General features: G+C 34.1%; 1 protein-coding gene across 2 annotated transcripts in view; it reads right to left on the bottom strand.

The window, feature by feature from the left end:
• The window catches only part of CSMD1 (CUB and Sushi multiple domains 1), a 2,563,917-nt gene that overhangs the window by 475,472 nt on the left and 2,070,083 nt on the right, over positions 1-18,362 (bottom strand). For both annotated transcript variants that reach the window (XM_031949178.1, XM_031949179.1), the window contains exon 23: positions 14,793-14,949. In XM_031949178.1, coding sequence (XP_031805038.1) covers positions 14,793-14,949 — 157 coding nt within the window. The remainder of the gene's footprint in view (positions 1-14,792; positions 14,950-18,362) is intronic.

Genomic DNA, 18,362 nt, shown 5'->3' with positions numbered 1-18,362 from the left:
AAACATTCTTTGGTATCTATTCTAGGAAAAGCTGTTTGAATGAGAGGCATTTATGATAGACCTTATCTTTCCCCCACCCCCCAGCCTTCCTCTGGATAGGGTTCCTAGTTACTGTCCCTAGTAACCTCCATATTAACTATATTTTTGTTTATTCTTTCTCTTTTACTCATATTTAGTCCTTGAATTTTAATATACTTGTGAGCGTTGCTTCTTTAAGACTCTGAGTCATGAAATTCCAACCCCTTGATCAACCTGGAATCACCTGAGACCTGATTCTGACATTCAGCACCAGACGCTGCTTCTGCCACCTACAAGTCACTTGGCTCTCCTCTTCAATCTGGATCCCACTGGGCAGGGCCAAATATATGCCCCTTGTCAGCCTGAAGCAGCTCCAGAAGATGAGACCTTTATACCTTTGTCCCAAATGAATCTGGGTCCTGACTGCTTGAAGTGGGAATGATGTGACAATGAACCTGAGGCCCCACCAGGTCTCTATAGTGCTGTAGTTCTATGGCTGCCAGATGCCAATCTGTTCTGTGATGACTGGTTTCCAAGACAGATAGTGGGAGTTGGTGGAAGCAGGGTCTCTGATTCCTGCTCATTGTTTTAAGCAGCAATATCCTGTCACCCCCTTGCTTATGCACTTAATTATTAAGAGTAATTTAAGATTTAGCTGAGTTCAGGAGTAGCTAAAGTGATTCCCAGAAGCTTCAACTGATGTTCAGGTATTGCCTCTAAATGGTAAAGAGTAGATTACAGTTAGTACTGAAGAAAGGGACCGCCAGAAGGCCCAGATCACAAAGATGCCCTAGTGAAAAATATTTACTGGGGTGAGAAATCTTTAAAAGAAAAAAGAGGGGGGGACTGAATGGGACTGATTGGATGAAGTTTCAGTTTGAGACTAAGTCACATGATCTCTATTCCCAGAATGGGAAGATCGATTAAGTCTTGATCCTGGTTATAGGGAGTCATCTGGTCTCTAAGGGTCAGACCCTCAGGAAGTGACATGATCTGTGGGAAGCAGACCCTTCCCATTGGTGACCATTGGTCAAGGATGGTTATGTTCTTTATGTAATGAAAAGGCTTGGTTCTTTTGCTTTTTAAATCCCCAAGAAGCTGGAAGCTGCTCAGATTCTACAAGTTATGGTGGGAGTTGGGATGGCTCCTGGGTGGGTGTCTGGACCTCTCCCTGCAGGGATTAAATAAATGCTTTCTCTTTGTACCTGAAGATGTCTCTGATTAATTAACTTGGGAAAGGGGATCTAGCACCCCTTCCCACACATTCCGAACTATGTCTCATCATGACAATGAGATAACTCAAATTTATAAAGGTTAAAACAACATAATCTCTAGCAGGTTGTTCTATCTAATCTGGAAAGGCTGTAAGCCTGATTGGTACTGACTGAAGCTTACTGACTGGCTAAGAAAGGATATTGAGAAGTAGGAATGGTCTCTTTACCCAATGGTTAAACAAAAAAGTAATTAATTAATTTACTGACCATGGCAATCTCATCTGTAATTTTATTTGGAATGGACTTTCTCCTTGGGAAAAGTTTTCCACATATTTTAAAGATATAAATGATTTCCTATGAGATAAATGATCCATAAAACTCCTTTCTGTTTTAATCACCTCCATCTGGCTTGGTTTCTGAAAAAAAAACTATCTACTTGCCATATGGCATTTCATATTTATAAGTATTTTAAAATGTACAAACTCTTTCCTCTGAGCAATCACGAGAAATAAGTAATGTAAACATTTTCACTCCCATTTTACAGATAAAGAAATTGAAACTTGGAGAGAATGAGTGACTGGCTGAATGTTACATAGCAACTCATAATCAGTACTGATATTCAAAACCAGTTCTCTCCTGACTCCAAGTGGAAGGTACTTCTACTACAACATAGGTATTAATGATGAATATCACAGAAAAAAACAGCTGCAAATGCATTTTACATTTATGTAATCTTTTATGCTATATAAAAATTTTTATGTATTATCTGATTTGAATTCACAATAACCCTATGAGATATTCAATATTACTGTTGAAGAGGCGGAATGTTATAGTGCAAAGAGAGGATAAATTTGAAGTTAGAAAGAGTTGGTTTGAATGCTGCCCTACATATTTATTAGTTATGCATTCCAAAGTCAAGTCATTTAAACTATTTTCATTTCAGCTTCTTCCTCTTTAAAAGAGGTTGATACTAATAGAATCTCTTTCATTTACTTATAAAGATCAAATGACATAATACATATAAAACTCTTTATAAACTTAAAGTCCTATTTGTAAACTATAATTTTTATCATCAGACCTGCAATTCATATTAGCCATAGAAGAAAACTGTGCCAAGATTCTAGGGGAAGTAGGACACAAAATGAAACATTGACTTTATTCAAATTTCTATTTTCATTCACAATATTGAGACTTATATTGGTATTGTGACTTTTGGTACTTCCTACCTGTTCACATCTATTCCTTATGAATTTTGTAATAAATATACTTATATCATATTTATATAACTAATATATTATATTTATATAACTTGTTGCTTTTGGGGAGGGGCAAGCAATGCTATATGTGGGAGAGATAGCAACAAGCCACATTCAACTGTGTCCACAGATTTCAGTGTTGAGATAGGAAGCAGAAACCAAATTAATTGTTGTTAGAGAAATATACTTGGAGCTAGATTTTTTTTTCTGAGACTGAAAAGTTGAGGAATGAATGAATAGCAAATGGACAGACTTTTTTAAAGAAATTTGCAAATAAAAAAGGAGATATAAAACAAAAATTTAGGAGAATGGCAATTCCCAAGAAATATTTTTTTAAAGGATAAAAACCTTTTTCTATCCTCAAGACCGAAATAACCCTAGAATGACCTCCCCTTTATGTGATCTGAATAATCTGCATTGATTTTTATATTAACAAAATTCCTTTTGTTAGAATGGAAAGAGAAGTACAGTAAAATTATGGAATATTTCTATGCTTTAAGAAATGATATGCTTAATGAAATTAGCAAACCATGGATAGATGGATGAAATGAGTGAAATGAGCAAAATCAAGAGCACATTGTATATAGTAATGATAATATTGTTTTAAGAACGCACACACACACACACACACACACACACACTTCTGTGAACATGAGCTCTGTAATGCTTGGACTAATTGATCAAACAAGCTTGAGCTTTCTTTTTTCATAGGGAAGCCAGACAATGGAGTAGCACAAAAATAAGCCAATCAGGAGCACTTTTGATGCCCAATGCTACTTGACATACCTTTGCAACATAAAATTTAGCTGAACTCAGAGATGCCTGAAACTGCTGAAACCAACCTTGACCCCCACAGAGAGAAAAGCAAATATAATGCTTTCTGACTTACCTAAGGAGAACAGCCATCTTAATTTTTGACTTATCTAAAAAGCAGCAATCCTCCTGCTTTTTGATTTACTGTATTTACAGACATCTTTTCCCTAGACCCCCACTTCGCATCTGACATGTATAAATACTTCATCTTTTCCCACTCCCCTCTAAACAGATATGAACGCTGTCTCATGGCTCCAGCTTGCAAGCTTCTTCTTCTCAGGAAATAAATGCAATAATTATCTTTGTAAAATATCTTTGGACTCTCTCTCCTTCCAAATCTCCCTTTTGAACCTTGGATTTCTTCTCTTTAGCAATTCACAGGGATTTTTATTTTAACCACCTCTTATGTGAATCCATTCTTTCTAATTGAAATAGTGTGTATCATCATGAAAGCAAGCTCAATGTTTACAAAAAAGAGTAATCTATCACTTGTATTGTTATTTCATTAAATGTCTTTTTAAATAATATTTCATTTTTTCCAAGTACATGTAAAGCTAATATTTAACACTCATTTAAAAATTGTTTTCCAAATTTTTCCCGTCCTTCTCTTCCTTCCTTTCCCTCTCCCTCCTTAATGCAATAAGCAATTTGATATAGAATATATGAATGTGTGTGTATGTATATTTAGGGGTGTGTATATGGTTGCCTTAGAAGATAGGGGAGATCTGAAGCAGAAAGACCAATTAGGAAACTATTATAATATTCAGACTGTAGATGATGAAGGGCTAAAACATTTAGTATGGGAAAAAAAAATGCTCAACCTACACTGAGAATCAATTCCTAGTTCTCACGCTTAATGTATGTATGATTGATTGGAAATAATTAACTAATTTTTATAAGCCTCAGTTTCTTTATCTGTAAAAATGATTAGTAATCTCATCCCTTAAATCACAGGGTTAGCATTGCAAAAGCATCTTAAAGTTGTGTAAATATTATAGTTATATAAATAGGATCTTAAAAGAGCAATATCCACCATGGTTCTTCATGGATTGTAGCAAAATTGTCCTTTTTTTTTTTTTTTTTTTTAAACAGAAGGTAACTTCTAAAGTTAAGCATTTTGACAAATTAATTCAAGCCATGTATGTCATGCATTAGACTAACAATTCTCTGCTGGAAGAAACTAAGTCTTGTTGCTCGTGAGAGCAAAGAGCAGGCAAGTCCAGCTAAAGGGATGCCAGAGGTGGTACCATCCTTTCTCTACCACCCAGGGCAGGAGCCTCAGCAAGTGAGCTTTTAATTAGGGCTGGGAAAAGGAAGTATCAAGTAAAAATGAAACCAGATAGGTGCTGCACATTTTCTGATACATACAAATACATATCCTGCTGATGCTCTAAATAATGGTTTTGTTTCATCTTTCTTTTACTTTTTCTGATATGTCTCTGAATGATTATAAACTGAAAGCTTTTCAGAAAGAGTTTAAACAATCAGGAAAAATACAAGTGTGTGCATTTTTAAACAAAATAGTTAAACTTCACTTTTTATTTTAAACAAAACCTCCTTAACTATGTGAGAATTACTTTTAAAAGACTTGTGACTAAAAGCAAAATGCAGAGCTATTTAAAGAGTTCCTAAAAAAGAATCTTGTAAATTCCTGTAAAGGAAGAAGTCAAGAAAAAAATGCTGTTGTTACAAAATATCTATAAAATGATTTTATTTTGTCTAAAACAGAGGGGAAATTAATTTTGAAATAATAAACATAATAGTCACTAAAATAGGATCAAATTGCTTCATGAATTTTAACTAGTGGAAAATAATAATATGAGGAAAATTTGAATTAACATCCTGTGTATATATAGCACCCTAATTTTTAATAAAAATGATTTTGGTTTGTTCAGTGTTAATATAAATGTCAAAATTTACTCTCTAATACCTCCTATTGTTTTCTGTGACTCTTCTCTCCAATTTATCCTACCCAATTAAAAAAAAATCTTCCTAAATCTTCTGGTTCATTTTTTTGTTCACAAAACTAGAATAATTCCTATTGTTTTAGGATAAAATACAAATTCCTTAAGTAAGCTATGACAATCTAGATAATCTGTCTTTCTAGATTTATTTTCCACTATTCCTTTTCAAAAACTTATGTTCCAGACAAATTTTTTCAGCATTCCTATCATCTACCTTTGTGTTTTGGTCAGACTGTTATCTGTCCCTGGAACGTTCTCTTACTGTACTCTGCTTCTGAATGTCCCCAATTTTTTTTCTAGGGACAGCCCACATTACATCTTTTCCCCAAGTTGGTACTTTCTTCTCAAATAATTACATATGTGCTTTTTTTGTTTTTCAGTCACATCTGAACTTTCATAATCCTATTTGGGGTTTCTTTGGCATGGTTCACCATTTCTTTCTCCTGCTCATTTTAAAGATGAGGTAACAGGGTTAATTAAGTGTCTTGCCCAGAGTCACATATCTAGTCAGCCTCAAAGCTGGATTTGAACTTGAGTCTTCCTGATTCCAGGCACAGGGCTCTAGTCCCTGTGCTACCTAGAAACTTACCTGTTTACTATTGTATCCCATGTCCATACAGCAAATGAAGGGCTTACCCTAAAATCTGATATAACATAAAAGTGGAAATGTTCTGAATCAGATAAGACACAAGCTGTCCTTTGTTTGATTCAATCTATTTCATTATTGTTATGGTCTAATATTGTGGATCTTCTTCTCAGTAGGGAATTCCTACTTGCATGAAAACCAAACCAAAACAAACAAAAAACCACCTTCAAACATGCTCAGTAATGCAATCATCTCCTCTAAAACATAAAACCTTATTTTCTAAGAGGCTCCAAAAGCTTACATTATAGTCATTCATCAAACAAAGGCTGAAAAAACAATCCTTGAATTCAGGACTTCCTGATTCCAGATCCCCTGATTATGCATGCTGCCTCTTTTCTTCCATATAGGGAAAGTTACAAATCAAACTCTTGATAGTTTGGGAAAATGCCCTGAAGATAAAATCAGTTTCTAGAAAGTACCAGGGAGAACTCTGCTATGGATATTCTAGGGCCTCAAAAATCAAACTGTCAAAGGCAAGAATGTAATTAATTGTAAAATGAACATCTTATAGTATCCATAAATATACAGTCTTTCTGCTTAAAAAACCAGAAGAATCCTTATTAGAAAGATACAGCTAAATTCCTAACATATTTGAAGAAGAGAAAAAGAAAATGTTCAATTTTGGCAGTATTATCTCTTCTTCAGCCATGATTGCAAGGAATCAAAAATATCTTCTCACTCACCACCCTTTTCATCTTAAAGATCATTTTGAGAGAACTGATTTTCTTTAGTTCTGTGCAAATTTAATGCTCACAACATTTCTTTTGTTTTAAAGTATGACAGTATCAGTGTCTAGAATATGTTTAAAATAATTTATTAAGTATTAGACTTTTCTATCTACAATAAGGATTTTAATACTGATATGATTTGAAGTACATCAACATATTAATAAAAGCAAGAAGGGAGCAGTAGAAAATTCATTAATCTAAGGTTTAATTTTCTTCTCTATCCAAGCTACTGTAATCTGCTATGAAATCAGTTGTCAATCAGAGAGCCCCCTTCCCCACTCCCACCTACCCCATTCCCTAAACTCTACTAATGTAAAACAAAATGAAAGGATCCTAACCATCACAGACCATCAGTGGATACTTAATTTTAGAGGCAGAAATAGACAACCCCATGTGGATAAAACAATTTTTATTTGATGTATTTGTGTAGGGATGCTGTCAAGTTCTCTGTAGTGTTTCTGAAATCAACAGGATCATAGATGCACTGAGGCATTGAAGAAACAGTTCATAAAACGGACAACTTCATTGGAAAAGTTTCTATAGCAACATGTATGTGTTCACTTTTTAAACTGTAAGCAATTAATCTACCCCCAAGTACTTTTTAGATGCCTAGAGAGATCAATTCCTAATCCAATAATTTGTATTTAAAACATTCATTATGTAATAAAGAGATATAAGTTGATATCCAATTAGGTTCCAAATCTTAGAGTCTATTTCTGCAATATGTATCCCATTGAGTCCAATTACTCTGCTCATATGACCACTATCACTTTTTTGCATGGCTATGGCAACAACCTGTGTTTCCATATTCTAGCAATACATCCTCAACAATGCTGCAAAAATAATCTTTCTATAACACATCTGATCATGTCAGACATGTCCCAAGAATGTTCAGCCCTTTTATGATGAAATACAAGCTTTTCAGTTGGGCATTTAAAACCCTTTGTATTCTGTCTCTAGCTTTCCTATTCCAGGTTTATATCATATTTCCTTTCACACATTTTATGTTTCAATCAAACTGTCCCACTTACCATTTCTCATCCTTTCTTTCTTACTGCTCTTTTTGCCTTTCCACAAATTCTTAGCATGGCAATTCTGAGAATGTCCTTGTTCCTCCTGGAACGCCTTATTTTTTTCATATGTACCTTTCCTAATCCTGCTAACTGTTATTGTGTTCTCCCTTCTCAAATTATTGGGTAGCTACCTATCAGTTTACATATTTTATCTCCCAACAGAACAAAGTTCTTTGAGGGAAGGTCCTATGTTTTGAATTAAAAGTACTTTGTATAGTTCTTTGCAAGTTTGAGGTACTTAATAAATGATTAAATTCCATAATTTATCAACTTTTTATTAGGCAAGTATTAGGCATTATATATTTCCATATAAAGATGAAAATAGCTTTAATATTGTTTGGGAAAGGGTAAATAAATACACATGTCACTACTCCTGCCAGTCCTGACCCCTGATGAATTATGAAACAGGGTCCCTAATATTAAGTCTCACCAAATTTTAGAACTGGAAATTATTTTAGAGAACAAAAATTCCAATTCCTTTATTCAAAGATAAAGTAATTGATACTTAGAGAAAATATTTAGCCAAAGTTAAATAGCTAAGTAATGGCCAGAAAGCGTAAGGGTCTTCTCCTCCCAGATTTACTTTTTTGTATTTATTTAAGTGTTTTGGGTTCTGTTTTTTGTTGTTTTGGCTTCGTATTTTGATCAGATGAATTTGGATTAGGATTAGGTCAAAGATTCTTTACCTCAGTTGTTACCTAGCCTAAATCACTAAATGGGTGAGGCCTCAGTAAAGACCTTGGCTTAAAAAAATGTGCAGAACCATCTCCACTCCTTCTGATCTGTATCTGGCTTCTGGATCCAAATGTCTCTAGAGAAGAAAATGAGGCAGATGACTTTGCACAACCCTCCCTTAAATCCAATTCATTTACATGGCATGGCATCACTTTCCTGATGTCATGGTCCTCTTTGAGAATGAAGGGCAAACAACATTAATTATTATACATTCAGTGTCAGGAGAACAAGATAAAGACCCCCAACACATTGGATTGACCATGAGCAAGACTTGAACTCCTATTTTCTTAACTAAATTCAGCCCTTTATCTTTTGGAAAACACTATTTTTCAATAATAATATGAAATGTTATGCTATATTTCTCCAGTATCCTTACAATGTATTCCCCTACTAGAACTCTCCTCCAATAACTGATCATAATGAGGAAGTAATATTGGCTTTTCGAAGACTATAACAGTGAGTAAACATTTTTTCAAAAACTGCCAAGATCAAAAAGGCTGAAAGGATGGATATGAAATAGACTATCTGTCTGCTACCCAAGAATCAGCCCCCTAAGGGAGAAGCTGAATATTTTATACGATATTTGTATAATTTTTGAATCACTGAAAATTATAAACAACCTTTGAAAGACCCACATAAAGTAGACATATATCTCTGAAGTTTGGCTATAACCCTCAAAGGGTTTAGCCCAAAGTAGATAAAATGACAACTGATATTCACATAGTTTTTAAAATTTGTATTGCACTTTATAGAAAATATAACATTTCCTTGCCACAGCAAACTTGTGAGATGTGTACAATTACTATTCAGAAGTTAGTAAATCCGTGTTAAGTACCTACTATGTACTAGGTATTGTGTTAAACGTTTGATTTACAAAAAGAGGCAAAAGACAATTCATACCTTCAAGGAAATAACAATATAATGGGTGAAAATACAAGAAAACAAATACATAGAAACAAGGAATATACAGCTTAAATAGGAAATAATTAACCTAGTGAAGACACTAAAATTAAGAGAATTTGGAAAACCTTCCTTTAGAACATGAATTTTATTTGGGACTTAAAGGAAGCTTTGGAAGTCAGTAGGCAGAATTGAGAAGGAGTATTCCAGGAAAATGAGATAGGTAGGAAAAAATGTCTAGAGCCATTGTCACTGTATTGAAAAGTACATGGTATGGCATCAAGTATAAAAAAACAAAGGTAACTGGTACCTTAAGAATTTTGAATGACAAACAAAATATTTTGTATTTGATCCTGAAGTAATAGGAGCCATTAGAGTTTACTGAGGCAGGAGTGGGTAGGAGAGAGGGAAAGATGACTTGATCAGACCTGTGCTTTAGGAAAATCACTTTGGTGGCTGAATGGGTGATAGATTAGAGTGGGCCGTGACCAACTATTAAAGTAGTCAAAGAATAAGGTAGTATCAGAAAAGGAGAGAAGAGACAAGATGAAATTGATAGATTGTGGTAACAGATTGGATAAGCAGGAAAAAATAAAGGAATTGAGAATAACACCTAGGGCCTGAGCCTGGGGAACTGAGAGGATGATGATGCTCTTGACACAGGGATAACTTGGGATAGAGAAGCTTGGGGATGCAAGAGGAGTGGGGGTAAGAAAGTTTAGTATTGGACTGTTGAGTTTAATATATCAAATGTACATCCAATTCAAGATGTCTGAAAGGCAGTTGGAGATTTGTGAATGGAGGTCATAAGAGAGGGAAGAGAGATAGGGATGTATTTATTAATACATGGAAGCTTACAAAATTATTGAATGAAATAGTAGAGGTGAAGAAGAGAAGACAGTCCAAGAAAGAGACCCATGGGACACTTATCGTTAGTGGGTATGAACTGAATGAGTATATAGCAAGAAGTGATTGAGAATTAGGAAGAGAACCAAGAGAACATCTCAAAAGCCTACAGAGAAGTGAAAATTGTGGAGAAGAGAGTGCTCAACAGTGTCAAAGGCTACAAAGAAGTAAGAAGAATTAGAATTGAGTAAAGGTCATTAGATTTGGCAATTAGATCACTAATAACTTTAGAAAGTTATTTTCCTGCAATGATGAGGTTGAAAGCCAGGAATTAAGAAGTTAAGAATATAGTGAAAAGAGAGAAAATGGAGGCACTTGTAGATGGTCTTTCAAGGAGTTTATCAACAAAGAATAGGGGAGATATAGGATGATGTTCTAGAGAATGGAAGGATAAAATAAAGTATTTTGTTTTGTTTTCCATCATGGGGATTGGGTGTTTGGACATGTTTGTAGACAGTAAAAAATAAGCCAATAGACAGGAAGAAATTGAAGCAAAGTCATTGATTAATGCTGACAGATTAGTCAATCTTTTGGAGGAGATGGAGAGGGATGGAATGCATGGTAGAGGGGTGGTAGGTATTGGGATCAGTCTTGATAAGAAATAGGACCACAGTAAATATCTTGATTTCTTTTCTTTAAAATGTAAGACATCTTTGAATTGGGGGAAGGGGAAGCCATAGAATATTTAAGGAGGCGTGAGAAAGGTTTGGAAGAACAGCTGTTCAGTCCTGGGAGAAAACTGAGTTGTTGAGGGATTAAGAGTCCCAGTGGGGACAGAATAAGGTTTGATAAGAGGAGGCAGAGAAAGATATTGAAAGTCAATGGATTTTGATAAAATAAGGATTTTAGAAATATAGATCATGGAGGTGGCATATTTGTGGGTAATGGCAAAATCTATAATATGACCATTTTTATATGTGGCTGAGGTAATGTGGAGAAGTGAGTAATGAGAAAGGAGTAGACTGAGGAACTAAATGGTTATGATGTTTAAAGGAAAGTTGCTACATAATGTTGAAGTCTCTTAATATGAAAACAGAAAACAGAAGAGAGAAATATTGTGCGAAAGATATCAAATCTATTGAAGAAGGGAGAGAAGCAACCTGTATGCTGATAGACAATAGCTGTCACTATTTTGATTGAATGAAAGATGTGGATGATATGGATCTCAGAAGAGGAGAAGTTACCAACTAAATGGGTATGGACTGGGAAATAATAATGGAGAATAAGTGTATTCCAACTCCCTTGCCTCAGACAGTGAGACAAGAGGAATGAGTTAAAAGTACAGTTAGTACTGGAATGAGTGGTCAAGAATGTTGTGTGGGCTTAGAAGCCAGAGGGAACAGGAGAGGAAAGTGAAAGGAATAGGTAGTGTTTGATTGGGACTTTGATATGAAAATGTTGGGGGAAATAGACATGAAAATGAGTAGTGGAGGATAGAGAACAGGGGTTGAACGATGACCTACTGTGTTTCAGATCACTGAGCTGTGATTTTACAAATGAGAATACAGAGGCTCAGGGAGGTTAGATGACTTGCACAATCACACAGTTATTAAGTGTGTCTGATGCAGAACTTGAATCAATAGTTCTTGACACTAAAAATATCATTCTATCCATTACATATCACTTTAATAAATATTTATTATTGTTTAATAAATACAAATAAGTTCTCATTTAGTGCAATGATTTTCTTGTCACAGATACTGCCCTCTCCCTCACTCCCAGTATTCATGGTGTCAATTTACTTTTTTATTAAGGTAACATCAGGCTACCAAATACTTTTGAACTGGCTTTTCCATACCTGGAATGACCTCACTGAGATGTGATTTTTACAAATGACAATACAGTGGCTTAGGGAGGTTATATGACTTGCACCATCATACAATTATTAAGTGTGTCTGATGCAGGACTTGAATCAGGAGTTCTTGACACTAAAAACATTTTGTATCACTTTAATAAATATTTATTATTGTTTAATAAAGACTAATAAATTCTCATTTAGTACAATGATTTTCTTGTTATAGATACTTCCCTCTCCCCCACTCTCGGTATTTATGCTATCAATTTACTTTACCTGGTTTTTTGTACTTTTATACTGGTTTTGCCATACTTTCAATTCCCTCCCTCCTAATCTGTTTCTCTTAGCTTCTTTATTTTCATTGAAGGGTCATTTCAAATTCAGCTTTCAACATAACCTTCCATTAATTAGTAATGTTCCCCCTTGTATTTTGTATATACATATGTTTTTAGGCATATGGAGACCATTTTATGCGGGATGAAGTAAGTCTTTAGCAACTATGAGTGACCCACTGGAAATAATGAAAGATGCAACTACCCTCAGGAAAACACACACACACACACACACACACACACACACACACACCCCAATGACTTTTACCTCATCTTTCTGAGGAATAGTCAAAAATGAGTGTGTGTGTATATATATATATATATATATATATATATATATATATATAATGAGATTTGTATGTGGTAGATAAGTGGTCAATTTTTTTTGGGGGGGGGGTTTGGAATGTGTGTTAAGTTTCAGAGACAGATTAAAAACTGAGAGATAGAAAACAGATCTGGTGAGAGGCCATTGCTAGATTTCCATGGATTATAATTGTCTCATTTCTAAGCTACAAGTTGTTGCTGACTTTCCATTTAAAAAAATAGGTAATTGACAGTCTGGAATCTGCCTCCCCCTTCTCCTTATCTAAGAGGGCATTGGTTAAATACAATTTTTCTGTTGCTTAAAGCTTATTTACATTTTCTTTTATATTATTATTAATACTCAAAAGATTAAGATATTATTATTAATATCAGCAAGATGAAGATAATATCAACACTATTCTAATGTGTGTCATTATTGTGAGGGGAAACCATTGAAAAGAAGGTCAAGGATGACACAGCATACCAATAAACTTTAAAAGAAACAGAAAACCAAGGATCTTAGTATAAATTATGAGGATTCTGTCTCAACGAGGAGCTTTTGCATTATATGAAATATATCTTGTCAACTATCATATTTTAGAAACTTTTCCAAAGCAGAGAAAAAGCCAGCCATACTTGTTTGTTCATTTGTGTTTTTCTCTAGGCTAAAACTGTGCTTAAAGATATAGTTAAGGAGTCTGGTGGGCATTTAGGATCTCCTTTGGTGACAGTAGCTTCTCTGTCATTCTTCTCTACATACACACAAAGAAATTCCATTCCTTAGTTTGGACAAATACTTCAGGGGATTTGAGCTTTCCTAGCCCTTATTTTTGGCAAATGACTCAGGAGAGGTTTCCAGGGACTGCTTGAGGCAGGGAGACTTCACAAAGGAAGATTACTCAATCCAAATGAATTTCATGTTCCTTATTTGTAAAAAAGAGATTAGACTTCTAGTTCTAATATTTTGTTATTCATCAAACAAATTTCAAAATAATTATATATACATATATTTATATTGCTTTATAATATCAATGTAATATTAAGCTTGGAACTTAAGTTCCCAAGTATTTGGAACATTTGAATATTTCAATGAAACAATTGAATACTGTCCTGTAAATTAATCATCCATGAGTAATATCTAAAAAGTCTGACAGAGCTACCCTTTGTAGGAAAAAAAAAAAGTTGTAAATACTATTACAATATTGTCCAAAGGTGGTGGTGATTGTTTTTTTGTTTTGTTTTGTTTTTTCTAAATCTGATTTTTCTTATTCTTTTTTTTTTTAAATTTGGAATGACATTTTGACTTTCATTGCTGATATCAGACATTTATTCCAAAGCTCTTATCTTCTAAAAAGCTCTTATCAACCTATAATATCTGCAAACATTTTTCTCTTTTTAAAAAATAGTAATAGCATTTTTTTATTTTTCAAAATACATAAAAAGATAGCTTTTAACATTTATCCTTGCAAAATCTTGTTTTTTCTCTCCCTTTCTCCTACCTCTCACCCCTAGACAGCAAGTAATCCAATATAGACTAAATATGTGCAATTCTTCTAAACATATTTCCACATTTATCATGCTGCACAAGAAAAATCAGATCAAAAGGAGAAAACATAAGAAAGAAAAGAACAAGCAAGCAAACAACAATAAGAAAGAAGTTGAAAATACTATATTGTGATCCACATATAGTCCCCATAGTCCTCTCTCTGGATGCAGTAGGCTCTCTCCATCATAAGTCTATGGAATTGGCCTGAATTACCTAATTGTTGAAACCAGCCAAGTTCATCACATAACCTTGTTGTTGAACAGGCATTTTTCAATGTAGTCATACTCATAGGCTGTTTGTTTAGTTTCTCTTTTCTGTATAAGACATTGTTTTCCTAATGTGTTAGTACTTCCCTAGCGTATGAATGTCCAAAGTATATGCTTCTATGAATATGTTAAACTCACTGCCCATCCAGCTGAGTACAGAATAAATTTGCAATCTAAAACATGGTAGAGACCAAGAACAAATTCTTTTTATTTTTTTTTTAATCTTTCCAACTAACCAGCATAGGCATGGGCCATTAAAATGAAATAATTAAGAAATATTGAACATATGCCACTTACTTGTATAAGTTAGCTGAAATCCTTGGTCAGTGTCTGATCCATTTGTATTGAATTCCATCCACAAGTGGTTAGATGTACTATTAAGGATCAATCCCATCAGCTCATTTTTAGAGAAGGCTCCCAGAGGTCTAGAGGCACTATCTTTTCCATCAAAAACCTAATTAAAAAAACATAACTCATGATTTTTTCCCTTGGTTTTTGTTTGTTTGATCAATTTATGATGAGAAACTTAAATTCTCTTCAATACAATCTATCTTCATTCTTTACTAAATTCGAATGAGGAACTATTTAGTATATGGTACATATATAGGAAAATGAAAGAAAAAAAGAGGGATCAGTCACAGAAAGAACAAGAGGTGACAGTAATTAACAACACACATGTGCACAGAGATACCTATGTAAATAGGAATTTTAAATTTTACAAAGTCTTTCATTTATATTATCTCCATCACACCATTGTTATGTATGAAAGTCAAGAGAACTTCGGGAAGGAACCCCTCACAATATGAAAGCCCCCTGTGATGGATTTATTAAGGGACATGATTAACAGGATCTGTCATAACTATCCCAGCAGATCTAATTAAGTTGTGACTTGCATTTTTGGAGGGAGTACCCATATCAATGAGTTACACTGAAGGATTGAGACATCAAATAACTTTTTTTTGTTATTGTTATAAATTTGGTATTAAATTAAAAAGCAAACAAATTCTCTTAGCTTACAACAGAACTTTTTTTTGCCTTCAATATGATTGTAGTTTATGTAAACCTAAGTAGAATGAAAATGATAAATTACTATTTTTTCATGAATTTATGATCTGAAATTCTATCAAAGCTGTGTGCTTCAAAAAAGGACATTGGATTGGGAATCAAAAGATCTTGTTTCAAAACTCATGCCTACTGTGAATTCTAGTTTTGCCATTTGCTTCTTCTGTGACCTTTTATGACTGTCTGGTTCTTAATTTTCTCCATATGAAGAGATGACTAGATTACTTCTAAGGGCTTTCAAGTTTTAATCCTATGTTCATGTGATTCCTTTTCCTTTGAGTCTTTTTCATCATTCTTTTTCACCTCTAGCCCCATCTCCTCCATTCTATCCTATGTGTTTTTCTCCCATGTCTGTCTCTCTCATGTAAAGGAAAAATAGAGAAGACTTATGACAATTCAGTCATGGGTTTCTTCTCTAAAACCACCATTGAAAGACAAGGAAAAAAAACAAAACAAATTGTTTCATTTTTTCTGTCTGAATGTTTTCAAAGCAGAATGGAGTCCTGAATCCAGCCTGTCACGTTTCCCGGATTCTGAGCCTGACAAAACTTGAACTCCAAATAAAAGAAATAGGCCATTATGTACTAGATTAAGGAGAGGTATGCTTTTTGTCTAAAATAAACTCTATTCAACTTCATATTTTGTAAAAAGTCTCCTGAAAAGATGAATACAGGTTAAAATAAACAACATTTGTTATTTTGCTGCTAAAATGTTTCTGTTATAGAAAAGGAACTTTTTTTTTGACTATATACATTGTTCTGGTTCAGTGGTAGTGAAACTGTATTGATTAGTATTTTTCCATATCTAAATTTGTTGTCTTCCTGAGTAAAATGTTAAAAGTCTACAAATAGTGCCCCATAGAATTTGTTTATTTATTATAAGTTTTACATTAGTCAGATCCCCATTCCCAGACAAACTTTTCTAACACTGTAGCTTTTATTTTTCCAAAAATGTTCTACACAACATTGATTCATGATGGAACTACTTATAAAGATAAAATAGGCATTTTTAAATGGCTGACTGTATTCTTTATTGTTGGCTCATCATACTAAAGAATTGTTGTGACTATTGTTCAAGTAGATGGAGGGCATGAAAAGAGACAGACCTGACAAAAGAAAATAGCTCTGTGCAAAGACTATGTTTTCTCTTATCCTAAAAAGCAAAAAGCAAATTGACTTTATTATGCCAGATGATACTTGGGCCAAGCATTTAGATATAATGTAAGTCATTACATCAGAAGGACCTAAAAATGAGTGCCTCTCAATCAACAACTTCTGGACTAGATCCATTGTGAGGGAAGTAAAATTTAAACACTATTCTCAACTTGTTTCTTAAGAGTTTCTTAGTGTCATTGAATTCCACTTTTTCAGTCCTAACCATCTACTCAAATACTGATGATGATGAAGAGGAGGAGGAGGAAGATTATTGTACCCTTCAAGGCTTAGCTTGAAGTCAGGAAATTGTTTTTCAGTTATTCCAATCATGTTGGATTCTTTGTAACTCCATTTAGGGTATTCTTGGCAAAGATACTAGAATAGTTTTCTATTTCCTTTTCCAGCTTATTTTACAGATGATAAACTGAGGCCGACAGTGTTGCCACTTGTCTGGGGTCATACATCATATAGCTTGTAAATTTCTAAGATCACATTTGAAATCAGGTCTTTTTCACTCCAGGTTTAGCACTCTACTCACTGCACTATCCAGTTGTCTCAAAGATAGGAATACTTTGTTCCAAATGCTGTCCTTGTGCTTCTGATATTTACCAACTTTGTAAAGGAAGAGAAGTTACTAAACCTTTCAGCAATTCAGAAAATCTAAAAGTCTCAAGTGAGTTATCCATCTGTGGGGAGCTTTCTACATACCAATGAAATCATAGGTATAGATAAGTTATTTTTTAAAAATCTAAATAAAGGAATGTGTGGAAGAAAAATAGAAAGAGGTTAATAGAAAGGAGGGAAGTGAGACAAATTGGGGAAGCCAATAAGTCAAATAGAGAAACATTTATTAAGTACTTTCTATTCACAGGCATTCCAACTGCCTGTGAATATGGTTATGAGTTTGGATAGTTTGGGGACAATTCATCTAAAAGTAAAATAATTTAAAAACACTTTCCTGCTTTAATGGAAACATGTAATAATTTATAAAAACATCTTTAAATATAATGAACAAAATACCAATTTCTCTAATTAACCAAGAACCTCATTGCATTTGGACCCCCGATTCATCCTAGCATAAAATCCTGAATTCTCAGAATGAAAAAAAAAAATTGACTCTGAAATCTGAATTGAGACTTTGATAGTTTTATTGCCAAGCTCCCTTACTCATCTGGGTGGGGCCATATGCCCTGCTTTATACTTCTTTACTTTTCTAGCAAGGATCTTTGTCGCCAAAATATGTCTCTTTAAATTTTGGCAAAACTCAATAAATTTTTTTGCCAACAATTGGCAAAGGACAATGTCAGCTAGAAATTATCAATTGAGTTTCCTCTTCCATTGGTAAGGAGTTATAGGAGGGAAGAATACTTCTCTGAAGTTAGGAACCAAAATGTATGACACTCTATTTTAGAGAGCATGCAATTTTTCTCAGCAAGAAAGATTGAAGTGTTCCATTCCCCCAAACAGGCATAATCATGCCACATTCCCCAGGAACCTTTTCTGTGTCCAAGCTCCCTTTTCTATTTTATTTTAAACTTTCTTCCACACCTAGATCTGCCCTTTATTTTTGTCCTTCTTCCTTCTCTCTCCCTCCACTTAAAAATTTACACTTCATTCTCCATAAACAGACATATTTCCTCTCTTCTTCCCC

This window comes from Sarcophilus harrisii, chromosome 2, assembly GCF_902635505.1.
Source record: "Sarcophilus harrisii chromosome 2, mSarHar1.11, whole genome shotgun sequence".
NCBI classification, from domain to species: Eukaryota; Metazoa; Chordata; class Mammalia; order Dasyuromorphia; family Dasyuridae; genus Sarcophilus; species Sarcophilus harrisii.
The sequence above is the reverse complement of the archived record's forward strand: the minus strand, read 5'-3'. Positions and strand labels throughout refer to the sequence as shown.